The following is a 27112-nucleotide window of genomic DNA, read 5'->3' as shown; positions in this document are numbered from 1 at the left end:
AGAGATTTATGAATTTATAAAAATTCATGTGTTCTAATGAAGCCCAACTTACGTCCATCTTTTCCATTACTCAGGACACTAGCAGCACTGCGGCTGCGAGCGAGGAACGACAGGGTGGGCGTCATCAGTCGGTCGACTATACTGCTCTCCCATGGAGTCAGTGCAAGGCTGCGAGCTGCAAGAAAAACAAAATATAAAGTTTCGTTCAAAATTAGCCTCAGATCCACATCTTTCCTTAACCCAACACAACAGAGATCCAAAGAAAGTATTCCCACAATTATGAAATAAAGGATTCTGCAGGAAAATACTTTAAAAGGTGTATTATGCAATCAATCAGTGTAATTACTTTTTCGTTTGAAAGGTATTGTGTTTGTTATTGATCAGTCTTTGTTGGGGTAAAATGGAAAGACAGGATTTTTTTGCATGAACACTGAAGAGCAATAATTCTGAGAAGACAAACAATAAAAAAAAATTACTGGAACATTTTGCTTCTAATGTTTCTCCACCTTTGCATCACTTCTTAAACCTCAGCAGACCTTTAAAACATCAATAAAAAGAATTTTCCTTTTAATTCCACAAATTTGATGTCATTAGTAAATTACATAATTGAAGATGTCCCTCATCCAGTGAATTATGATCAGAAGGAACATAAAAGAACCAATAAGGACAGTGCAAAACCCACCAGTAATGTAATGATCATCACCAGACAATGAAAGAATCAAAAGAACAGTAAAAAAAATCCCATAAAACATATAAGCATGCAGAACAATTTTAAGAAAAAAAAAACAAGTCTGGAGTTTCAAAAAACAAAAATAATAATTGTGGTTTTGAAGGATGGAAATGAGTCAACTGTCAACCACCAGGGTGAGGAGAGGTGCTGAAATCAGACAGTGAAAGGGAGCGACTGCGAGGGAGAAAAAAAAAAAAGGACAACGATGGAAGGACTCGTGGGTGTCGCCAGTGGCTGAATGATGGAGAGGTTTAAACAGGCGCAGGCCGTTCCAGATGTAGCCTTACTTCTGCTGGGGGAGTTCCAGAGTGTGGCCGAGGACTTGGAGAGTCGCTTGTTTATAACAGAGTCCACATGTTTGGGCAGGTTGACCGCAGAGACAGAGCATCTGCCTAAGAAGCCAAGAGAGCGCCACACAGATGTTCACAAAGGTCACATAGTTGAGAGGAACAGACGGGAGCAGCTGAGGCGTCATGAGTTATGCTAGGACACATCGACTCTTTGAAGGAGCAACTGCATTAGTTTTGCTGTAGTCATTTCTTCTTTATTCAAACAAGTAAAGGTCACTGAGACACAAAGTCCCATTTTCAAGAGGAACCTGTTTTAAATACATGAACAACAATGTTAAATAGCACAATTTGTACAACACACTCACTCAGTTGTTCAACAGAAAAAGAAGACAGTAGCAACAAAATATTAACAGTATTTCACTAGTATTTTATTAATCAGCAGTTTGTCCCAAATGAATGGATCATTGTTAAAAAATAAAAATAAAAAAATAAAAAATATGTACACTGAAGGAACACTGAATGTAATAAAAGAATAGGTAAATGTAATAATTTACTAATTTGTAAATTAGTTAATGCATATGGAATCTGAGAAACGGCCTTTGAAAGAGAATGTCTATGGACACTAGACAGAGCAGGTTTCAAGCAGGATTAGGTGGTTAATAAATCAGTAAGGTGAACAGAAGGACAGATTAGCTCCAAGAAGCTATTTTAAAAAGGAAACTTTTCTTTGTCAGCCATTCCTTCAGGCAGCTCTTTCTCCGTTTTAACCTTTTGAGCTTTCAATCTCTTACAGTCATGAAGTATGCTAGATTTGGAAATGTTGGCAGAGTTTTGGAAATCCTACAGGAAAAGGTTTATAATCTTAAAAAAAAAAAAAAACAGATTGCTTTTTAGATTTACTAATGCTAATGAGTCCAATATATTTCTTTCTGTTTTAATAGCAAAACAATATGAAAGTAGCAAAAAATATAACTTTTACTTTACTCAAAAGTGAGCAAAAAGGTAACATTCCTTGACAATTTCAGTTTATGAAAACATTTTACCATTTTCGGCAAAAAAACTGCTTACAGTACTTTTCAAAAATAGTGACATGTTCCTCCCTCAGTGTTTCGATTTATGAAATTATCAATGCTACACTTAGGTCCCCATAAAAATATTATTTGGTAAACATTAGAAAAGTTTAAAAAGTTTTGTGCGTTATAGATTAAATCAGTATTTGTTTTGTCAAAATACTGCATGTGGATAAGGATGCAGATCACAGCCCTGGAAAGCAGTAACACAAGGAAACACCATCATCACTCAGAATCTGAAGGCAGTCTAAATAACTAAATATTTCCCTTGTTGTTAAACCAACAATTGTATAGGAAGTTGTTCATATAATTGATTTCATCTCATCCAGACTGAATTATAATGTTGATCCAGATGTGCAGCATGAACTCACTCTCTCTCTGGCTGGAGTTTGGGGATCCCGTGCCGACCCATGAGCTTCTCTGCTGGCGAATTTCCGCCCACGTCTTCTTAGTCGATCTGTGTATAGCCGCCTCGTAGCGTTCCTGGGAAACATGCGTGGAAAGATGGAAGCCGTTAGAACTTATCTTGCTGGACGTCAGTCAAATGAACAGTCCAGATTCATGCACAACGTCTGACTCAGACACTGAGTAAAACTAAATCCTTCCATCTGCAGCTGACTCACTTCATGCTCAAGTTACAGCAAAAAACGAGCTTTGACTTCTCACTCCTCAATGAACTATTGTCTCAACTATTAGAAGACTGGTGATGCAACACTTTCTAAATGTGCTACTTTAAACAAACATCGCCTCCGTTTCCATTCAAACATACTTTATTCTTCTCCAGTTTCTGTTTCTGCCTCTCTTCCAAGGCGGATCGCCTTTTCTCGGCTTTGACGCGCTGCACCTCGAGCTTCCTGCGCCGTTCCTCTAGCTGCTGCTCCCTCAGCTGTCGTGCCTTCTCCTCCTTCTCCAGCCACTGATTCTTTTTGGCCGCTATAATAAGGTAGAGGGCATGGTTAGGGGAGGAAAAGTTTCTCAAAAGCTACCTGTTCCTCACCCCCTCTTAGTGGGAAAACTGTTCCATGTGTGCTCTGTGAAACTGTGAATTTTGGCTTTTGTTTTAATAAATCTTAAATATACTACGGGTTTTATGCCTGCGGTAAAAATGACATTTCCTACATGTTGTGCTTTATTTCTTTCACACCTGCAGTTCGGCTTTAAAAAGTTCTAAATTTGCTGCATAATGGCAAGTTAAGCCAAATGAATTACATCTGAGGTGACATTTTTATAGCTTGGCAATTCCTTCAAGCATCACTAAAGCTACACTTTGATATGGAAATCATCCATTTGTTGAGCAAATAGATGACTTAAGAATTGTGACTTAAGAAGACTTCTTTCCTGTGTACACACATCAGCATTTTCTATTAAACCGCTAGAGAAAGCCTCCATAAAAAATAATCAGTGCTGCTTAGTCTTCCTAATACAACAAAAAAAAAAAAAACAAGTTGTTGTTTACGGAAGACTGTGATGGATAATTGCAGTGATGGTGGAAGTCAATGGGTTTAAAGACACTGTTTATCTTTCATGCAAGAATGGAACAAAAAAGCTGAGTTATACACAGGCTCTCCTTGAAGCAAAGAAAATGACTGCTGCAGTGCAAATCTGTTCTTTGCTGCTTGACATTGAAGAGACATCAGCTCTTCCTTTCAAGAAAATCTGGAACGCAGAAAAACTGGCCCAAGGAATGACCTTAAACGCCAACCAAAATATTCAAGACATCCTTTTATTAATGAATAACCTTCACTCTCGTTAACATGGACACTTTAAAATGAAGACGACAAAATTGGTTGCAAGTACCATACAAGCAAAACTAGTTAATACAAAATGTGAGGGAATTCGGATTTGAATGTTTGAATTTAACTTCCTTTTGTCATCAAAACAAAGATTCTGGATGCAAGAAGGGATAAGAAGCAAATTAGCTTCAGTCTTCAGCCAAACACTACCTGAAGTTAGTCTGATGGCAGCTAAGTGCTATTGATATTTAGCCACTTAGATTCTGGGGCTTTAAATTTTAAACAGATGTCTAAATCTGAAACTGCAAGCTGGTGCATAGTAAACACATAAACAGAAATCAACATTGATTCAGACTACAGTAAGGTCATTAAAAAGCCAGAGAGGAGCTTTGACCTGGAACTTTAAATATTTATATCTACAGCAAAACACAGTTCAACTTGCAAGATAACACACGCAAAATAATTTTTTTAAATGTCTTTTTCACCCTTATTACCACTCAGTTCCTCAACCGGTCATAGTTGGAGAAGAGTTTGATATTGTGATGCACTGGTTCATTTTATTTGGCAGACTGGGATGATTTTCAGTCACATGGTAATAAAAAAAAACTGGGTGAATCAAATTTGAGGTTCCTCAAGGCTTTGTTCTCTGAACGCTTCTAACAAATATCTACTACATGCTTTGCCTAGTTCAGATTATATAAAGCATTACAATGATACACAACTTTTTATCTGTGTCAATACATTACTGACGCCCCCTGCAGTTGAAGAGTAAGGTTGTTCGTAATATCAGTGATTGGAAGGGTGAGAATTTTTGCATACAAAGTCAGAGATCATTAATCCACTTGACTCAATAAGCCTAAAAACCAGAGAGTTAAGTAAAGTACTCAGATGTCAATTTTATCGAAACTCTGTCAGCTACATTTTTCAAATGATTAGCAGGATGAAGGAAAAAGAGCAAAAAAAAAAAAGATTTTCATTAGGTTTGATGTTTATGATGGCGTCTATAAAATTGAATTGAAAATCTGCCATACAAGCCAAAGTATCAGTTCATTTTGTTTCAGTTGTTTTTCTTTTTTCATTTTGTTTATTTTTGTCATTTTGCTATTATTCTTTAATGCCTTCTTTGATCTAAGCTTCTTTTTCCCCCCTTTTCTTCATTTTAAAATCACGGGTAAAAACATTGTGAATAAACAGCACAACACAAGTAAACTTGCCGTTTGCATTTTGTTACTAGAAACACCATCATTTGTGCGGCTGAACCAATACCTCCCTTTAAGCCGACGATGTAAACAAGAGCTTTGGCTGAAGTTCTTCTGTTATCCCAGTCTGACAGTGAATTAGATAAGACCCATACCATCTGGCATGCCCCTGTGATCGCCCAATTACACTGATCCACAGCATCAACTGTGTCAAACACATCTTACAACATTCAAACACTAAGACGGATTAGACAAGGACAACGCATTGCTACAAGTAAAATGATGACCTGTTTTGGAGAAAACCGACAATGCGGAAGAATACAAATCAGTATTATGTAGCACAGTCTATGAGCCATTCAGTTATGCAGCTAAATATGTTTACTTCAAATGCCATAGTTTTTTTTTTTTTGGAATAAATTGAATGTTACGTCCCATCTGGCAACGCTGCGCTGTTTAACTATAATTTCACAGCCAAGCCAAAAGAAGTTGCACGTGTCTCAAAAAACCTTCAATTTCTCCAGGAAGATGGCAATCAGTGGTTCTGTGGTTCTAACATGTTATCTTCTGTAACTGGAACCGAACGATGACCAAAGTTCACACAAAGGGCAGGTTACTCTGCAGCCTCTGTGCATTAAATTAAATCCATTCATATGGATGGTTAAAGGATCACTTTATGATTGCTGTAAAAGATGATGAGAATGTTCACAGAGACATTTAGTAGGGTTCGACAGGTCAAAAAGAAAAGATGGCAAAAATGTTTTCAAAAAAGGACCATTAGATTAAAAATGGAAGAAAAGAATACCCCAGGGCTGGGCAAGATCACCAACATATACAACAACTTGTTAAATTTAAAATCACAATTTTTTGTGCCATAATATATAAACATATATATAATAAGAAAAATAAAATAGATTTTAGGTACAAGCGGATGCGTTATGTCTTCCAACCTTCCATCTCTTATAGTCGGTGTTGACTAGAGCTGCACAGTATATTGAAATGCAATCAATGTAATAAAAATTTCAACTGTAAAGAACGGATTTCAATATCTGGTTGACTATGCATTCAAGTCCTGTTTGTTAATAACTTATTTGGCCATTTGGATGGACGTCACTCTCTTGAATACCCGCATCTGACGATAGTTGTTTGTGAACAAGTTGCTAAATATTAAGAAAAATGCTGTGACCCATATCATAATAAAATATTTTCAACAATAACCTATAATTTCATGGGTTTTTTTAATACTGTGCAGCCCTAGTGTCAATTGTATTTATTGATGTATTACCCAGCTCTAGATAATACAGATGAAAATCATAAGTGAAGACATCCAGCATAAACTGAATGATTAAAAAAAATGAAAGAAAGAAAGCGGAAGGAGGCCATCACCATCACCACAGAAACGCAGGTGAGTGGCTTACCTTGCAACTTGCTGAGCTCTTCTGCAGGAGGAAAGAAGACAGGAGCAACTGTCAATCATGCAAAGCAGTGAGAGGCTGAGTGGAGCAGGGTGATAAAATGCATCAGCCAAAAGTAAAAATCTAGCTAAATAAACAGCAGAGCTGTTGTCTTTAAAAGATGTGAAACTTCCAGATATAATCACTAAAGAGAATATGTGTCCTTTTACTGTCAAGTTATTGTTTTTTTTCATCATGCATGTGAAGAATCTTTTTATATGACTTGGTCGAGACACAGTCGGGTGAGCAGCTAAGTAGCAACCTCAGCAAATGCTGCTTGCAGAAACATGCAGAATGAAGGCCCACTTGGTTGATTTTCTTTAGTTGACATTTTCTGCTTCTGCAGAAGCTCCGCCTGCTCTCATTTTCTCAAAGTGTCTGTGAAGCATGTGCATGTATTCCGCAGCCAGACCAGTGCAGAAAAACAAACTGAACATCCTCCATTCCAACACAAGGGGGAGCTCTCATCACATGTAAGAAACATTTGTATGCCCACTCATTGTTTCTACTTACCCAGATACCTGGCCTTTTCCTCCCGCCGTTCTTTTGCAAGCTTCTGTCTCTCCTCTGACTTTGTAACATCTGAGATAAGAACGATTAACGAGAAAGAGAAGGCAGTGTGAAGGAGAGGAACGACCCTGAATTACATCAAGTTTACTCAACATTAATAAAATTGTTTTTATCTCTTTATGTACTTTGGCTTGCAATAATATTCATACTCCTTAAAGTATAACTCTCATTTTGTCACATCACAGCTACCAATTTCAATATATTTCGAGAAATATGTGTAATACACCAAAGGTTGTGTGCCTTTACAAGGGAGGGAAGAAAAAAAAGATAATTGGCCTTATTTATTTGTTTAATTTGAAACGTGTGACATGCATTTGTTTACAGTCCCACCCTTAACTCTTTTAGTTATTACTTTGTGGAACCACCTTTTGTCATAATTACAGCTTCAGGTTTTTTGGGGAATGTCTCAACCACATAATTGCAGTGTCCTGTACATGGAAAACATGACTTCTTATACCTTCCATTAAACAATGACGTCCTTTAACTGCACATCCAAACAGGCCAGATTGGTTGTTCTTTGATTAATATGCTCTCCTTGCCTGATCTGTCAGGATAGGCGGACGACCACACTTTGGTAGGTTTGTTGTTAAGCCACACTCTTTCAAATTTCTTTTCATGTTCAAAGCTGGGGCTGTTGTTTATATTCTATCCAAGGTTTAAACACTACCACAACTTCAGCCCCAAGTTGTCTGAACTGTTTCTTGGTTTCTATGATGCCGTTTGCACAATCATGTTGTCTCAAACATTTGAGCACTTTAGACAACAGCAGAGACTAAATTTCACACAGGATCAAAGTTGGACTATATAGAAAAACGCAGCATGTTACCTTTTTTCTTCCACTTCAAGAATATGCACTATTTATGCTGGTCTGTGACAGAAAATGCTAATAAAATATACTGTGCGCACTGCAAAGCATTGTGTACAGAGAGCATCAAATTAACAGCTGAGAGCAAAGCTCTACGAATAATCAAACTAGCAAATCCCAGTACAAAGTAGCCAAAAAACATAGCTTATCGGTCATTTGCTTCGTTTAGAAAATGCATAGTTTAGTCAACTCTGCATTTATATTGTCCAGTATCTACTAAATAGCTGCTACATTTGTGTCCTGTTTAATTGAGGACTGACTTTGGCAAGAACAAAGCACAAGGAGTCCGATGAACACAAACACATTTTTTTCTGCATCTCAACAATCAAAGCCAAGAATATATGTCTCCACAAGGAAATCCATGTAGAGAACAGGCAATATGCCACAAACGTCTATTTAAGCATTCATTTCGAATGCATATTCTTGATAATAAAAAAAAACATCCTTCCAGTGAATGGTGCAGAGTAGGCAGTCTCTTCTCTAGAAGAGAGGAGGAAGGTACAGCAAATCTATGTTACCTTCATGTGGGTGGACATTTGAATTTAATATTTAATGCCTGGAGGAGGACACTCGCATCTCCAACCGATCCTCACATAAAATTCCAAATACCTCAGAGGACGCACTCAGTTCAGGACAATGGCGGAGAAAAGCAACAAAAGACACTGAACTATTCCAAGAATTCAAACCACAAACTAACCGGAGCTTTCCAGAGAAAAAATGTGGCTAATGCTGTATTTAATCACAGCCACACTTTCCATGTGTTTATCCAGTTTCAACATTTAAACAGTTCAACACGCATGCAGAACTGTTGCATGGGTGTTGCAACAGTTCTGAAAATGCAAGGGCTACATCAGTTTATTTTACATGAAATTTATAAAGTTAAAAGTATAAAAGCAACACAAGCTTTGCAAACTGATTAATGCCATCAGTCTATCAAATTCAGCAATTTTCTAAAGTATTCAGTCTATTTTGATGCCACTCAGAAATACAAACATTCCCTACAAATTTACAACAAATATTACTATTAACCACAGACTTTAAATACAAAATATGCAAAAACTACAAACTAGATGAAAGGGAGAATGGAGAAACAGATTCAAGAACATATAGATGGAACAACTAAACAAATGATTTGACATAAATGAACAAAAACAAATGGATGGACAGACAGAGAGTTAACTGAGAAAAAGATGTTCAGACAGAAGAACATTTAGATGTTTCTCATCTGTCGTAACACTGGAAACCTTCATCACGGCTGCCGTTGTACATTTTTGTTCTATTGCAGCTTTAAAGTTTATCAGAATCTGAGCACTCACTCTAAAATCTCTCCTGTTATAATTAAATCCCTCACATAAAAATATAGGTCACCTATTTTCTAACTCAATGAGGTCATTTGAAATCACCACTTCATAAAATAGCAATGTAAAACCAGACTCCGTATTACAGAACAGGCTAATGTGATGACTGAAAATAACATGGTCCTTTGGGAAACAGCGGCACAAATAACGTTCTTGACCTGGTTCGAGTCGCAATGCTGCATCATCTCCCTCGGTCTTCATAGCCCAGATGTTGAGAGTCTTCGAAGTGGGAACTCCTCTAATAGGGTGAGGCATGAATCTTGAAATGCAGAAACTATCTGCTGTGCAGTCTCTCAACAACAACAACGGCTGACCCACTTTGATATTTATAGCAAGATGGAAAGTCCATGTGTGCAGTCTTGGTCAGAGTGATGTGGCGCTGTTAGCACCTCTCAGCCACTTTAATCAGAACAATCCTGAGTATAAAGCTTCAGAGACAAAAACAGACCGGCCTATAAAATGCGGCTAGGTAATATATGGGTTTTAAATTACAGATGCATGGCCTTCTAAAAATGGAAACTGTTATTTTTTGTCTCTAACTTATGGGGGGACAAAACAACTATGCAATGTAGTGTTAGGGAGTTTTATTTTGCTATTTTAGGAAAATGCTTCTGATGGTTTAAATTTTGTGTAAGCAAACCATGGGCAGTAGCTAGCAGCTGAACCAGTCTTATCCTTTTATTTCACTAATTATCGGCTCAGAAAGAGCTTTAATTTCCAAACGGGTCAAGGTCCACACCTCCAAAGAAATGAGCTTTACAGACCAACTGGGAAAAGAAAATTGAATGCTAAAAAGAATCAAAAGAAAGACGAGGGGGCCATTTTTGGAAATCTGGAAACTCTCAGATTATGTTGAATTGGATCAAACCTGTCTTGAATTAAAACAAAGCCATCTGCATAAAAGAACTACAAGTAAATAAAAAGAACAGCAACAAATCAAGCGGTTACTAACATTTTAAAGCACGTAAAACAAAAGTTTGGTGGATGAAAAGTGAAACAAAGACAATAATGATTAATTGTTATTGAGGAGATAAAAGAGGCCATTAAAGAAACAACTCTGCCGCCAGGTCAAACTGACTGAAATGGGACTCCTTATGCCATGCATTATTATAGAAAAAGCACATGGCATCTACCCATATTAACCATCCACTTCACAACAGAGAATATTTGTTCATATTAGAGATATTTTCTTTTCTAACTTGATTTAACCTGGAAAAGTTGAGCCACTTTATTCTCTGACAACATGATTAAAGTTTGTTCTTCCTCCTGAAAATTATTATTGGATTCACTCTTTTGTCTGAAAGCCTGTGGTCAATTTTAACCTAGAGACTGCCTCAAGAGAGCCGACCCAACTCCAGCAGAGCGCAGATGCAAGTGCATCGCCACCAAACTGTGCCTTAAGTCAAAGCAAAATCATCTTACAGAATATTTAACTCAAGACAACAGACCTCTAACCAGACCAACCGATTTCTCTGGGGTGTCTAACTTTTACAGATAGCAGCACTGCCACACCTGCATATTTTCACTGCTCCTTTACTATAACAGTATTTACATTTTTTATTTAAAATTTTCCAAAACTTCTGCCAAGTTTGAAAATTTTCTGAAGCTTGGCCAGATTGTGACTTATTGTATCACCTTTAATGAACTTTATATTTCATTATTTCTCTCCATCTTTAGCAATATGTTTCCTTTGTCTATCTTTTTGTGCCACCTTCAAAATGCAGGTTGATCATCTTTTATTCATTCACAGACATGTCAGCAGCACGGTTTCATAATCCATCTGGAACTAAGAAATTAGAATAAAAATGTGGTCATTTGAAAGTTTGAAGGGAGCCGTGCATCAGGTCAAGGAACCCATGTTTTTGTACTTCCGATATCGACACAAATATCTAAGGTATTGCAGCGGTCGATACGGATCCGATACAGAACGACAGTGCTGAACTGGCTTAAAATGTTTCTTTATTTAAACACAGACATAAATGTGCTCAATTACAAAGTTATTTATCAACTCTGCTTCACAAAGTATCAGTGTTTAACAAACATGTAAAACCAACACAACTCTAATTTGTTCAGTCAGTGCAATTAGGAGTATAACAGTCAATGTAAAATAAATAATAAAACTAATAGGTTGATTACCTTGGTCAAATGTGAAAAATAAACATCAAACCTTCTTTCAAATGGTGCAGAAAGTGCAATTAGGAATTTTAAACATAATGTAAAATAAATAACTAAGCATGAAGTCGCTCAGAGCGCAAAGCGTCGAATTAGACTGAATAGATCTGCTCTTATGGATTGGGCACATTATCACCGTTACCCAATCTAGAATTTTTTTCAATATCAGGGCTGATACACATATTAACACCAAATTGATGCATCTCTAGTCAGGACTGTTGTATTGAAGCTTTTGACAAAAACAGTTGAACTGGCTGGACTAAAAAGCTTTGTATCAATATTTTGGCAGATCCTGGACTATGACTCAACTAGTGCAATAAATCCGACAAGTTGGTAACAATCATACCAGTCTGAAGTGCAAGAAAAAGGCAGATTTTAAGACATTTTATCGCAGAAATACCATCAATAAGATGTCTTGCTCGTTTACCTCTTTTTGATCTGGACACCGGTGAAGCAGGAGAGCTGGGTGATCGAGAGATGTTGGGTTTCACGGGGGTCGTCGGTCTTCGATCGCTGTCCTTTTTGACCGGAGACTCCGTCCGCTGGGTGTTGTCCATCTTCAGGGGACAGCTTTCTCCCTCTGGTTCAGGCCTCAGAGAGCTGGTTTTTAGGGCAGAGCAGGGAGCTGGTCGAAATGAAACACACAAAGAAATAACAGGTGAGTGACTGAGGGCGACAAAGCCAACCTGAGTAACAGATCTCGACTTGTTTCTCTTCATTCCTTTCGCAGCTGACTCCATGAGGCAGATCGGCGTGGGTGACGTCAGCCATGCGGCGATTAGGTGGGGCTCATGGCTCAGAGGAGAGAAACCCCCTCTTTTCGAAATGTTGATTTCAGCACTTTTAACAGAATAATGGAACAAAAACATAATCAAAACAGTCTATTTGAGTAACAGCAGATTATCGCCCAATAGCAAAAGCAGAAGGTTCATCTTGTTATTCAGAAATTTAATGAACAGATTAAATGAGAGAAACAGCAACTGAACATAAAAGACAAATGTTTGATTTAGAAACAGTCACCGTTCTTTTTGATGACAAAGATCTAAAATATTTTGTAGATGACTAGCTGATAACTAGGCTGGTTGTTTGGGACTTTAGCTGCAGCATGACTCACTTTTGGCAGTCTGCTGAACTTTTATCTCCGTCTCAAACATTAGTTTGTCTCGGCCTGGACTGCCAAAGAAAGACGGTCCCGGTAGGGACACTTGGCTCCATCCACCCACTACTGTATTCCCTTCATTCCCCGTGGAACCACGTTGGGGCACATTCACTTTTGTATAGTCTGAGGGTAAACACTGGGGCAACATGCTATACATTATTCAGACTTCGGCTTAAACGATTCGGACAGTAGGGGGCTGTCACACTGGAACACTAAAGATTTACTCTGCAGATGCCGTGCTGTTTAAACGCTTGTGTAGAAAACAAATGACCAGCCAATTCAGGGAACTTCAAAGGGAGCGGATTTTTCTTTGACTGTTCCTTCTGTCCATCTGGACAGTTTGGATCCTGGATCTACACATGCTCAATGTCGCTTCAGAGACAGTCTGTGGTCTCCAGGCAGGTATGGAAATAATAAATCATTAGTCTGGGATGTGGAAAAGTTGCTGACTTTTCCACATCCCTCTCAAAGCTTCAGCAATCCCTCTCAGAGTCTCTAAAGGATTTCAGGTGGGAGATGAGACATTATGTTTCCATTGTCCAAGTTTGCCACAATTGAATAAGCATTCCCAGGCAGAGAGGGGCCATTGTTGAGGTCTCTGCATGGCAACGGGACAGCAGCCAAAACACTGCAATGACAGCGAGAAGAGAGAGGAAGCAGAGGGGGATGGTAATGAGATAAACTGTGAGCAGAAGATGAACACTGGAATCAGTACAGGACAACAAAAGGAAGCTCTAAAAACAAAAGCTAATAATTTAAACTGTGGGAACCAAGAATGCAGTAAAAGAACAAGGCAAAGCAACAGCTTTGACCTTTTTCCAGCTGCATTTGTGTGTGTCAGAGAACTTTTCACATGTTAGCACAGCCACATCCCTGAAATGTTTATGCAAATAAGTGATGCAACAGAGCTGCAGGAATTTATCTACTGCAACACCTTCGATGGTGAATCATGGGAGCTTTGTGCTGGAATTTAGAACTATTTCCTCACCGTTCCCGAGGGGCAAATCTGGCACCTAGGGTAACAAGAGCTACAGGAGTCAGAGCAGTCATTACAAACATTTATTTTTCAGACACTTGGGAACTGGACTTGTAGTTACTGGTCATACTATATTGCCAATGATGACGAGAATGAAAATGCAACACAATCTCTGGAATGCAGGTGCTGTTGACAATGAATACCGATGAAATCTGATTCGCTCTGGGAGTAAAACACGATGGGATCAGAGGGAGGACTGCCTCTGCAGAGCTGGAGACTAAAACAAGGGCTGATTGATGCCAGCTCCTGCCTGTACAGCCAGATAACTGGGAGGAGAGAGTTTATGGAAGATGACTTGACTAAGAGATTTTGTTACTTCCAGCAGTGTCTGTGGAAATATTGCATAAGCATTCTCCTCAGTGCACATAAAGGCTGGTTAAGCTGCTGTAAGACAGAGAGGCGAGAGAAAAGCTGAAACTAAACATATATACTAAACAATAGATATTTAAAATGTTTTATGTACTTATGCATAACATCAGTTTAAAACAAATACTAATAATAAACCAAATTTTATTGTTCTTATTACACTAGCGCAGAGTCTCTGATCTTTGTAACTCAGCCAGTTTTATCCTCAAGCTTCCCAAAGAAACTGCAACCACAGGAGAGCTACAGCCAAAAACCATTAGTCCACTCCCCTGTGACATCATTTTACATTATTTAGATCTATGAATCAATGCACATCTACTTCTTCAAACAAGCTGAACTCTACAGCCTGTGTGTGGAAAAGCCATCTAATGCAGATTATTGAAAAACATGTACGGATGAAACAATATTTCACAAGTCACATACAGTCTGAAGGATGCGTTCTTAAATAAAGGGTTTATTGAAAGAACAAAATATTTTTTTCTTAAGTGCGCTTGAAATAAATTTCTTTCAAGATTATTTTTCAAAGAGGTACAAAAATTTGTGTTCTGCTTAAAAGTACTTATATACACAAGATCTGTTTAGACAACAAACAGATTGCAAGAAAACAAAATTTAGATTTAAGAAGATTCAGGAAACTGCTTCATTGAACATCACCTTTAACGGCGGCTCATGCTCTCCCTTTCCATGTAGTTACCACCCTACAGGTATCAGGCAAGGAAGCATACAAATGAGTCCATTACAGTGTAAAAGTGACACTGAAGTTGAGTCAAGGAGCAAAGGAACCCATGCAGAGGTGTGTGGATGTCCTGCATGCCTGAGCACAGCAAGCCAGCAAAGTGACAGGTTGGGAATCAGCAGGTAATTAGCACAAGTCAGTGGCATTTTCATCCTGTAAAGTGGACCAGTGGAAAATCATAGAATAATGTCAGGGCAATTGCAAATTTAATTTCATTGTTTTAATTTAATAGTGTTTGCTGATGATGATTCAAAAGTGCAGCACTTTGTAGTTTAGCTGAGGAGATTTGGGGTAAAAAAAGCCAAATTAAAACTGGGGCGACGAGGAATCCTGCAACACAAAATGGGCTCTAGCCGAAATCCAATTTCACGCTTTAATAATTCTTTGAGCTATTTTATAAATATCCACTCATGTGAGCCTTTTTTTCCATGTAGTATCCCTTGCCATGGATTACTTTCCTAAGTGCAGTCAAGTCCTTCAAGTTTGTTTGTTTTTTGTAACAAAGGGGTATGAATGTGTTTATAAGTGCTGTGCTCATGTTTGGAGCACAGCACTTAGATTTAACTGCACACAGATTTGCTGGAGCATTATCTGCATTTTGAGCAGGTCGATCTGTTATTTGTGTGTTTAGAGACCAAAGGCCTTTCGACAACACAATGACATAATCTGAAGCTCTGAAACTATTTACTGCACTGATCTAATTTGTGTTAGTTTGATTACAGATATTACCTTTAAGTATTACCTATATTCACTTCAAGTGTTTCAACATAAAATTCCCCAGTTTGAGAAATCTGTTCAGACAACCGTGATGCTGTTTTACAGAAAAAATTATTCATCTTGTTCAGATTTTGCTTTGAACTATTATATTTGCAACATATTTCTATGAATGTGTGTTTATGCTGATAACATGAACAGATGTCGCGGACATGGACCATGTCATGTCTTTCTATGTTTAATGTGTGTTAATACAAACAGACAACTTGTCTCGTTTAAAGGAAGGCATGAAATTATGTTGATTTAAAATCTTTTAGCAACAATAATTTTACAGTATTTATATAAAACCTTGGATAAAAATATATCATGAGTCAATTGCTTTTATTTCAAAACAGAGGCAGGAGTCATTGTTACAGCAAGCAGCACAAGGTACTGCTTAATAGAGCTGAAACCATAAATATATTTTATAGACATGTACAGACTCAGGCAAACATTAAGGATAAACACCAGCTAAAGTTAGAAGCAGATTTCAAGGAAACCTGAAGATTCTTATGCTATGTGGCTGTTCTGATCTTAATGGAGTAACACACTGAATCTAAAGAGCTGATATCAGTTGTTTAATATTAAAACTATCTGATCAACAGGTGGTGAATGGGTAGCCATGCATCACTTTGTGCTCCATGAAGATAAACAAAAACCCTGGACAGTCTGGGACTTTCTCCAGCATCTTAAAAAAGGACTTTAAACAGCTGAAATAGCAAGATGTACTTTTTTTAAAAAACAATAGCTGTTTAAAATCTTTGTATAGCTTGATACCAGCAACAGCCTGATGCCTGTTTTATCCAGTAGCAGATCTACTGTTGTGCTGTTGCAGCTGATGTTCATTTCACAGCATCCAGAGAGCTGCCACTGCCGTGCCAAGATACAGGGCAAAGTAAAAATATAGGGCAGCAGATGTAATATTTATGAAGCCACAAGCTTTTCTCTGAAGCAGCTCTATCAGTTAGTAGAAAAGGACTAAATGCAGCAGGACTTCATGCTGTAGTCTACTTATAGACTACAGCATGAAAGAAAGGATTGCTATAAAGGATTCTAAATCACACAAACTGCATAGCAAAACATATTTGAAACATATTGAAGACAGAGTCTAGGAGTAAAATACTGCAAAGGAAACAGGAAAGAGTGCAACTGATTAGGAAGAAAAGAGGAACTCAGGGAAACACACACACACATAACAGATCTGCATCTCATTTGGGATGGAGCATGGGACAAATGAACTACCTCATCACTTACTCCCAACACATCACCCCTCGCACCCGGTTGTGTCCATTAGTTTCCAAAAGGATGATGTAAGAGAGCCAGGGGCCCAGACAAGCAGAGGAAGCGCAGAGTAAACAAGCAGCAGGACTGAGCCACACTGAACTCTGAGCCACTGTTTTCAGACCAAAGGTTTGAGTAGCGATTAGAAGTGGAAACATCATTAAAAGGTAGGAATTGAAAATACTCATCACTGACAGAAGAAAGCTACAAACTATCCTAGTTTAATACAGTGGTACCCAACTAACACTGATGCTGGAAGGCTCCCGTCCTCCATGATGTTCCCATGTTGCCACACACCTGCATTACTGCCTCAGAATAACATCAAGCTCTGAAAAGGTTAGTTATTCAGGGCTGGGCAATAAATCAATTTTACTGATAACATTTTTGGTTTTTGAAGACTTAATTTATGGAACATTTTGAATTTTTTTTCCACCATTGCGCTTTGTTGGTTTCCTTTGTTCAGAGTGATGTCAGCAAACCCAAGTCTCACCACCTTGCTTGACAAGGGAGGCGTCCAGAAGGCATCTTGACCAGATGCCCGAGCCACCTCAACTGGCTCCTCTCAATGTGAAGGAGCAGTGGCTCTACTCTGAGTCCCTCCCGGATGACTGAGCTTCTCACCCTATCTCTAAGGGAGAGCCCAGACACCCTAAGAATCCATCAGCCACTAACCATATTGGTAAAATTATAATCTTTATTCTGCCAATACTATGACTATATTCTCGTAATCACCACAGAGATCAATTAAAATTGCATCTGGCATAAAAAAAAATGAATTGGATTTTATTTTTTAGCGATATCACCCAGCAGTCAATAAACCATTATTTAAAATATCTTAAGTAAAGACCTATAACAGTTTTAATAAACTGCTTTTGTCGGTGTATGATCCAAAATATACAAGATTAACATTTATCAATTACTACTTGGGTAAGACCAATTAAACACAGAAAACATTCCCCACTATAAGGCAGCAGCTTTCAGTAATCAGACTGATCCATTCAGGTAGGTGTGCATACTGACTGACAGGACCAGCATTCCTTCACTGCTGTCCACCAGACCTGTGAATACTAATGTTTTGACTAATGGCTGCAGCAGCTTTCTTCTCATCACCTGGCCCAGACTCATGACAATGCCGGGCATTTAGCCGCTGCTCTCCTCTGAGCCAGTGTGTGTGTGTGTGTGTGGGTGTGTGTGCGCCAAAGCCACCGCACTGATGAAAGGATCCGCTTATCTGAACTAGCAGCAGCTCCCTACGGACCCAGCATCTGCTGCTGCCAGGGAACATGCCCCAACAAACACCAAGACCCAACCTAGATGGCATGTCTAGAGGTAGGGGAGGAAAACTGAGTCAAGCTGCAGAAAATACAAGTTGTGCTCAATGGCATCAGAAGACGAGGGGGATTTCTAGGTCACCGATGCTGCCACATTAACTGGAAGTGATGTAAACGTTATTTTAAGAGGCTGGGAAGACTCTTTTGTTAAATATATTTTTAGTCAAAATTATATCCAACATTTATTCATTTTCTACCATAAACAATAAACACCATGTGTATTTTTTATTATTTATTTTTTAAGTTACTCACTTGATTTGATTCGAATATTAAAACTGTTCAGTACAACAATCAATCAGAGTCTATGTGCTGCTCCAATGAGATTCAGGAAATGAGCAACAGCATTGTGAGGCTTACCGGCTGTCCTTCACAGTTTGTAGAAAACTTTTGCACAGTTCTGAATTTACATGTGCTACCAGCACTGTTTGCTTCTCATGCTGTGGCACTTCTTCAAACATGAGTGACAGGTCAGTCACACCTAAAGTACCTGCACTCTCTGATTGCTAGGAGATTGAGTCCACCTGGTTCTCATCACAAACAAGCAGAGAAGCCGCAGAAAAGTGCAGCAGGGGAGTGGCTACCTGGCAATTTGCCAGAACATAAACTTTACCTATGACAGATGAGGAAGTTCACACAAGGTTGGAAGTTATCAATGCAACACCTACATTTACTCAACAAAAATTAGAAATGCTTCTCCTGTGGCCATTTAATTCATGTTTCTTCTAAAGTGCCCAAACTTGCTGAGCTTCTTGTTTCTTTTCACCTCTGTCCAAGGTCCTTAATGATCACCATATTCAGAATCCTAAAAGTTTAGTTCAATGAAAAAAGATGGTATTTCATCGTCTTTAATCATATCATTTTATCCTCTTTTCTAACACTTTTTCCTGTTTTACTGAACTAAAAGCGCTGCTTAGCAAACAGTTTTACTATTTTATTTCATTTTATTAATTTAACAGGATATTGAGTGATTGGAGCTAGGAATTTAGAAGGATGGGTGGATGTGTGTTGTTTTTTTCCTGTTTGCATGCAAAAGTGTGTATCGCCTGTCTGTTAAATTTCTGTGCAATTATCCAAACATAAGAAAATGAACATTTAATATGACAGTCTGGTGTAAAACATTAGCATCTTAAATGAATATATGCACTTTTGAAATTATTTTGAATAAGATAAGTATTTTGAAGTAACAAATCCCCCCTCCCCCCCCCCAAAAAAAATTGCGTTGAAAACTAAAATATTTTCTGAATCAAACAGATCTCAAACTGAAGTGATCCAAATAGTTAAACTCTTTGATCCAACCAAAAACTAGTACTGTTTTCCATGTAACTAAAAACATACAGAGCTTTTGTTTTTGTTTTCCTGCTTGCCGTTATTGATTTGGGATATCTGGAGTGATATTAGCTCACCATAGTTAACACTAAAACAAGTAGATTCAAATGCTGTAGCTTATACTTGTTTCTTTGAAGCTGATAAAACATTGTATATCAGAGCTGTGTGGTATGCAGAGCATGAATATATATAGCACATCAATTATAATATCCTACCAATAATTTCATTCGGGTATCTTGTTGCAGTGCACATTAGGCAAATTAATAATCCATATCCGTACATTGTGCAGTTCTTTTATATAAAAATGTAATATTTTTATCAGGCATTTAAGCATCCAACACAATAGAGTGTGAAGGACACAGAACTGAAAAGACTTTTACTATAACTAGGTAATCAAGCATTGATAAGTGACCTGTGCATTACTTATGGGCTGCAAACAAGTCATTATAAGCACAAAGATGGCAGCATGCTTGTCTCAGACTTTTTCTGACCATAAAGAGACTAAAGCATCACCTGCTCTGTACACTCACGGACAACGTGGATATTTTCACAAACTTACCTCAAGCTTCAATCTAAGCAGAACTCTTAACACCATGCAATTACAACCAAGAGCCATCATTTGGAGGATTTTTGTCTCCCCACATAAAAACCCAGAGCTTATTTACAGACAGCAACGTCACCTCATGGTTCTTTATGTCAGCTAGCTCCAGCAATAGAAGATAAAAATCAACTCCTGCAAAGTTGTAAAATTTTTAAGCATTTATTTTAAAGAAGCAGAACATGTGCAAGAGATGATCCGTTTACATGGATGTAACATTGGATGTTTGGCCTTTAACTGAGGAGGAAGTGGTCTAATATTAGCAGATAGATCTGGTGACTGGAACTTTCAGATGACCAGAGAGCAGAATCTGGGATATTATTAACGGAGGTGGCAGAAACAACACAATCCAAATCAAGACTTCCTCTATGTTCCAAGGAGGCAGCTGACAGTAAACTTCAGCTTTTTTCACACCATCAACACAAAAGATAAGGGGTGACCACAAAGATCCAACAACTGCATGTGCCTTTTTTCATTTCAACAACAACTTGCTCATTTAACTTTGAATAACCTTCCAATTACCAAATGCATGTTTTAATGATATTTCTAAAACATTATTTTACAGCTTTGACTAGTCAATCACTTGTAAAGTTCAAATGTGAGCGCAAAGAGAAAGGTTATATTTCTTCTCTTCAGCTCAGTGATTGAACAAACGTTCACAGTGTTTGTCTTTCAGATTACATTAAGCTCTGCTGCACTGAATAAATATTGGCAGGACAGGACTACAGTCTGGTGGCCTCTGATATCATTGCAAGAATCTGTGACATTTGGCTTTATAAGCTTGCTAGCCGGAGAGCTTGCCAAGAGTGAAATAAGAAATAAATTTCTCATCATAAGTGAAATAAAAAAAACTTAACCACACACAGGCCAACACTGTAACCTGTATATTTCAGAAGGATTAACAGCAACATATGGACTACTGAAGGGTTTATTTGCAGAGTCCTTGTTGAATTTGAGCTGCCAGGGTTAAAGTTCAAATGTGGGCCTGCTACCCTTTAAAATGATTCATGTTTACAACATAAAACCATTCATATATGCATTTTTTTTAAACTGAGGTTCAAACTTCTCCATTTCTTTCAGCAGCTATCACAATAGGACCAATTTAAGTTTTAATAGAAACCACTTGCTACACGGTTTGCCTTTCCTGCAGGCTGGGATCCACCTTCTATCCCCCTACGATAGGTCAACATCAGGGTGGTGTGATTTACACCAGCTGGGTGTTATAGAATGGACTAGAACTGACGTGACCCTTCGTCTATGTGGGGAGTTGAACTTCAGACATAGTCTGCTCCTCCTTAGAGCATTTTTTATCCTCTAGAAAAATTTGTTTTGGTGCAACTGTCTTAAACCTGGAATATGTCACATTGGCCTGAGTCTTTGTTTAAAAACTCTACACCGCAGTTTCTCTTTTAGAAAGAGGCAATCCTATAGAAAAAAATATATAAATAGGAATCATGATATAACAATCTGAATTAAATATTTTTGGAAGACAGGGCTTACTGAACAAATCGTATTATTTAGATAATTTTTGGCTCTGAAAAGGAAAGTTATGACAATGTATTTACTCTCTTGACTTTTCAATGGATTAAAGCTAAATCTAGTTTTTTTTAAACAACGTCTGTTACATATTTGTTAAAACTGTCACTGTGCCTTGAGAGTATGAGGCATATCATCCATGAAAAAGGAAAAAAAAACAGAGCTGCTGTTGCTCCCTCACACACACCATCTGAGTGCAAACAAGTCTTTTTGTGATGTGAAACTTGAATTGACCAAAATCCTTACAACTGGTCAAAGCTAAAAAAAAAAACCATAAAGTTGTGGTCATTGTATTTCTAAATTTTCCTTGTCAACATATTCAACTGTGTGACACAGTACAATGCAGCATAAACAACCACTAGTATGTCACAGTCCACAAACTGTGCTGTGAGTTCAGACTAAGGACTCACTGCTACAGAGTTGGAGTGACTTCAATAAATTTCTTTGCGACTGATGCTTCTGATCTTCTCACGTCTGTTTCTGTACAGCTTATACGGCTGAGCCCCACTTTGAAATCTGCTGAGTCTGGGCTTTGCATCCATCTTGCACAGCTGGGAACTAGAAACCCTTTTGTAGATGAACGCCACACTATAGCTACGGTGACAATATGTAGGTTTTACAGGTACTTTATGAGCAGTTGTGATGTGTTCAATGTTAATCTAACAAACCATGCATACATGGGAGTAAAAACCTATTTGATCGTACATGAAATGCGTTACATGTCATCCAGAAACAGACTTCATCTTCTACATTTTAAAATGTAGAAGATGAATATGAAAAAATACATATTTTATGTATTTTTATTCGCATCTTTAATAACCCAAATTTTAAGCTCAAAGTCAAGCAATGGTAATGCTACTTACCCAATGGCTTAAACCATACAATTCATATACGGTACACTGTCAAAGTTGAATCTAGCATGTTTCAAACTGCTAGTTTTAGCTTATTTTTTTAAGCCCCACTGCTCAACAAAGACTCATTTCTGCTGCTATAAGGATTTATAATTAGACTGTAAAACTAGGAGGGTCTGTGGGATCCAGACTATTATTTCTTTACAAAGAGATTCAAAGCTGCTCCAAAAATGGGACAATGTTGTATGCTCCCCCCTCCCCGAATTACATAACTCCTGTGGCTGAAAAAGCATAGTTGACTGATCCTGTTTACAGCTAAAGCAGTTCTGACTGCTAAAGCTGGTGGATTCTCCCTCATTACAAAACAGACAAGGATTACACTATCATCCCTTTCTTTACTCTTCACCGTAAGTGTGGCGATGCAGGTTCAAATTCAAGTGAATTATTTTTTTAACTAAAGCACAAATTTCTCAGAGGATGCCAAATACATATGGGGAAAAAGTAGAGTCCCTGCTTATCTTAGCTTGTCATGCCTGGATTGCTCAGGTGCTACACTTAAAAAGAGCAGGTTGCCATAAAAGCAGCAGAAAAAAAAACATTTATGGAAAAAAAAAAAAAAAAGAGTATAGAAAAACGAGGGATTAGAAGATTTGGGGGAAGAAATCCTGACAGCACAGTTTCTCAGGGCTGGTGATGGAGCTTTCAACAGCTCAGGTCCAAGGATAAGCCTTTCAAAGGAGGAGATAAATGAACAATCTTGTGGCTAGGGAGGCCCAGCCCAACTATTTGGAAGAATCCAGGTGTTCTTGCTCAAGCATGTTTTACGTGGGCAACACACAGCTAAGACAAGGCTTTAGAAGATTATTTTTGAATATTCTTACCATTTCTTTTAACGGTTTTCAGAAAACACATCTATGCTCTCATTTGTTAAAGGCTTAATATTATAGCCGAGAAAGCTTCAAAAGGTTTACGAGAAAATAAATGTACAAAGTATAATCAACAATATGTCAGCTGTAGCATTGTATCAGTACATAATCATATCTCTTTCACATTTTTTACATTAGAACCACAAACTTTACTGTTTATTTTGGTTTATGTGACATAACATAAAAACGACATTATCAAAGTGGTAGGAAAAAGATAAAATGTCAGTTTTCAAGTTTTATGTCAAAGTCTTCTCTAGCATGAATATGCTTTCTAAACTACTCCATGATTCTTCCACGACTGATCTGCTTTCAGCTCAGTCCATCTTCATACCAACTCTAAGCAGGTAGCCCATCTTTAAAGAAAAGAAGAAAAACATACCTTCAATGTGATGCTGCCACTACCATGTTTCACTATGGGGATCATGTAAGTCAAGATTTGCACAACTCATAACTGGTCTGTCAATAGATTCTCAGTTCGCAGCTTCACTTTAGTGAGCAAAGTGCACAGTGAGATACTAAAAGCATGGAATTTGTTTTGTAACCTAACATTACTTTAAACTTTTCCACAACTTAATCTCGACAATGTCTACTGTGTTACTTACATTCCATAAACATGTTTTTTTTGTTGTTTATTTTTTTTTTGCTACAATTCTCTAACAAACCTCTCAGGCCTTCACAGAACAACTACACAAAACTGGGTTGTATTTTCCAAATTGGTCACTTCTGAAGAAAACAAGCTGCAATGCATTTCATTTAAGGATACCAGAGTAAATGAGATTGATAAACGCATGCCAAACTGTCAAGCTGTTATCTGTGCATTTTGAAAACAATGCTTTTTTTTTCCCCACTATACAAGTTTTCACAATTTGTGTTGGACTTCCACAAAGACATTTAAATTTAGGGTTGTAATCTGACTAAATGTGAACAAGTTCAATAGGTAAAAAGTTTTCTTTTACTGCATACACTGCATCTTAAAACCTGGAAAACACCTTGAACATTAATAAACATGACTGGCAAACTATACATTACATGAAACTGAAGAGTTAAAGTATCCTTCTCTCTGATGTGAGTCAGATGACAAGATAAATGACCTTTGAGACTTTTAAGGGTTTATCTATTCAGAACGCTCACCATGCAGGCTGTCGTTCAGGATTCCCACATAACAGGGTGGAACACGTCTAACATCCCACTTCATGCAAAGCCAAAACAAGCTAGCCTCCCTCTATGAAGCCCCCCATCAGGAGGAAGGAAGTCTTCTTGTTGTCTGAAGGAGGAGGCTGCATTGTGCTATTTCCAGAAACAGGCAGCATCTCAATGCTCAAATGCTTCAATGTGGAGATCCAAACATCTGATGCCACCAAAAGAGCAGTGGTACTACAAAGAAAGCGTTCAAACTGGCAAGCCTCCAGGGAATTTGCAAAAGCTGAATGAGGAGCATGGCACTGGCCTGGACTGATGAAGTAATCAAGAATTCAGAAACGCATTAAGAAATCTCAGAGAGCAGAGCAATCACTGCTTCAAATAACTCATGTCAACTTGTTGCGTTGGTTAATCAGGTAAAAGTTGGGGTCTACTTGGCAAGTTACAATGGCCGCTTAATTTATTTTTACAGTGTACTGCAGCACACTAAAACAGTGAAATAAAAAAATTAATAAATAAAGACTTTTAACATACAATATCTTCACATTTCATGTCATAAATTTCAGATTATATAAATGCATTTGTTCACATTTTTAATTTAAACATTATACAAGAAATAAGTCATTGTGGCACTTCTGGCACTCCATACCTCTGTCTCCACCTGTGCACTACTGAATATATAAAACATCCTTTGAACAGAGATGGACCCCAGTCTGTAACTGCGTCGTGTTAGTGGGGATCTAATCCCAACATAAGGAGGGGGATGGGATGGGACTGGTGAGATTACCTCATCTACAGCAAATTGTGTTATTATAACCTCCACGGCTTTCTGCGCAATGAATGGAGCACGACACAAAGCGGTTAAAGGGGTGAGAAGGACGGTGTCTTGCTTAGGGAAACTGCTGTTTTATATTAAAAAGTATCATTGTTAGAATATTTTTGCTCCAAAATTTTGGTCCTTATGTTGTGCTAGCATGACACCCCAATGAGTTAGCATTTATAAATGACGTTAACATGTTTATTTTCGACCAAGGCGTTTTGTTAATCTTATTTCTGAACCTCTGCAGGACATAACTTTAAATTTCCTCTCAGTGTGGAAATGTGGGTGACTCACAAAACAGTCGCCAAATCGTTCAAACTGACCAAATTCCAGCCCGTGAGTAAAGACTTACGTGTTGCTCCAGGGAGAGTCTTTTCCTCCATTTTCAGTAGCAGTTCCCTCCGTTTCTGTCCTTTTGTTCGCTCAGACCTGAGAGTTTCGGCTCTTCCTCCCCGGCAAACCTCTCATTCCTCAGGCAGAAACCGGGAGGAGGGGGAAACTTGGTCGAGTCTCTCCACTTGTTTAAAAAAGCCAGGAAATCCTCTGCCAATGAGTCCAGAGAGGTGACAAACACTCTGAACGCGTCTGTAGTTGAACACTGGTAGTTGAGTATGCTGCTGGGAATAAAAATAGCGTTGTCCGAGGGAATTTGGGGGAATAAAAAGAGGAGGGGGTGAGAGAATATCCCCAGTCCAAGACAACCGCACAGCTGATGCGCCGCTCACTGTGATCTGTCTGCGCTTCACATCGGACTTTACCATTATGAAACAGAGGGGAGTCCGCTGCTTTTAAATGACATTTAGTAAACATATACCACGATTGTTTTTCTCTGAAAAGCACAAATCTCACACATATTGGTTATAGGTGTCCTAAATATTGCACAAAGGCATATCTAAATGAGAATAACTCCATTGCTTTCTAATTTAAAGAAACATCACATCCCCCAGGGTTCAGTTTGGTCTTTTCGCCTACAAAACTTCTGGGGCCTCATTTGCGAAGACTTGGGAGTATTTTTCTACTAAATTCTTGCGTATGCTGAATTATTTGCGTACGCACAAAACACAGATGAAACTGTGAAGCTGCACATGTGGAATTTACCAGACACGTACCGCTATGCAAATTATGCCCACCACTTATGCAACTGTAAATTCATACAGAAATGAGGAGAAAGAACATCTAACATGTCCTGTTAGATATGTTTATTCACATAATCCCAGAAAATACATGCTTAAGAGTTTAACAGAATACTGAAACTCCAATCACCAAAAATATGAAGCCACTGTCCAGTCAAAGTCCAGACCTAACTTGTATTGAGAATAAGTGTTAAGGCTTTAAAAGGGATGTTCCAATCTGAGCCAGACCTATTTCACAAAGAAGAATTGGCATAGCCTACATTTCAGTCGCTAGATTTAGCAAGGGTATCAGGATTTTTTTATTGGTAAAAAATGTTTGAAAACCATGTATCATTTTCCTTGCACTTCACATTTACGCACTACGTTGTGCTGGTCTAGAACAGAAAATCCCAGTTAAAAACATTAAAGTGTGTGAGTTTGTTGCAAAATTTTGTTGTGAAGTAACAACAATGCTAAAACTGAAACTAGAACCTGGTTGTAATTAAAAGGAAGCACAGCGAAGGAATTTTATGGGTTACATGAATCACTGCATTCTGCTTGCCAGGTTTTTGTTGTTTGATGTGTTTTCTACACTTGATGCTCATGTTGTGTTGCTCATTAAGTCTTTTTCTCTATTAAGGTGAATAAAATCACTTCCAAAATGGTCTACCCTTTCAACTGATCTGTGTTACGTAACAATAGA

The 27112-nt window shown here is 38.1% G+C and overlaps 1 protein-coding gene across 5 annotated transcripts in view; it reads right to left on the bottom strand.

Moving 5' to 3' along the window:
* Positions 1-26026, bottom strand: part of map7d1 (MAP7 domain containing 1) — a 40749-nt gene extending 14723 nt beyond the window's left edge. For 2 of the 5 annotated variants that reach the window (XM_014472893.2, XM_023330460.1), the window contains exons 1-8: positions 25650-26026; positions 11866-12063; positions 6987-7055; positions 6438-6458; positions 2860-3023; positions 2462-2573; positions 1018-1122; positions 53-175 (exon numbers count right to left, since the gene is read on the bottom strand). In XM_014472893.2, the coding sequence (XP_014328379.1) occupies positions 53-175; positions 1018-1122; positions 2462-2573; positions 2860-3023; positions 6438-6458; positions 6987-7055; positions 11866-12063; positions 25650-25680 (823 nt within the window). In that variant the 5' untranslated portion in view covers positions 25681-26026. The remainder of the gene's footprint in view (positions 1-52; positions 176-1017; positions 1123-2461; positions 2574-2859; positions 3024-6437; positions 6459-6986; positions 7056-11865; positions 12064-25649) is intronic. The other 3 variants (XM_023330459.1, XM_023330461.1, XM_023330462.1) reach the window with 3 other exon arrangements.
* Positions 26027-27112: the final 1086 nt, after the last annotated feature.

The sequence above is a fragment of the Xiphophorus maculatus genome, chromosome 3 (assembly GCF_002775205.1).
Source record: "Xiphophorus maculatus strain JP 163 A chromosome 3, X_maculatus-5.0-male, whole genome shotgun sequence".
Lineage (NCBI taxonomy): Eukaryota > Metazoa > Chordata > Actinopteri > Cyprinodontiformes > Poeciliidae > Xiphophorus > Xiphophorus maculatus.
This window is presented reverse-complemented; position numbering and strand designations above follow the sequence as displayed.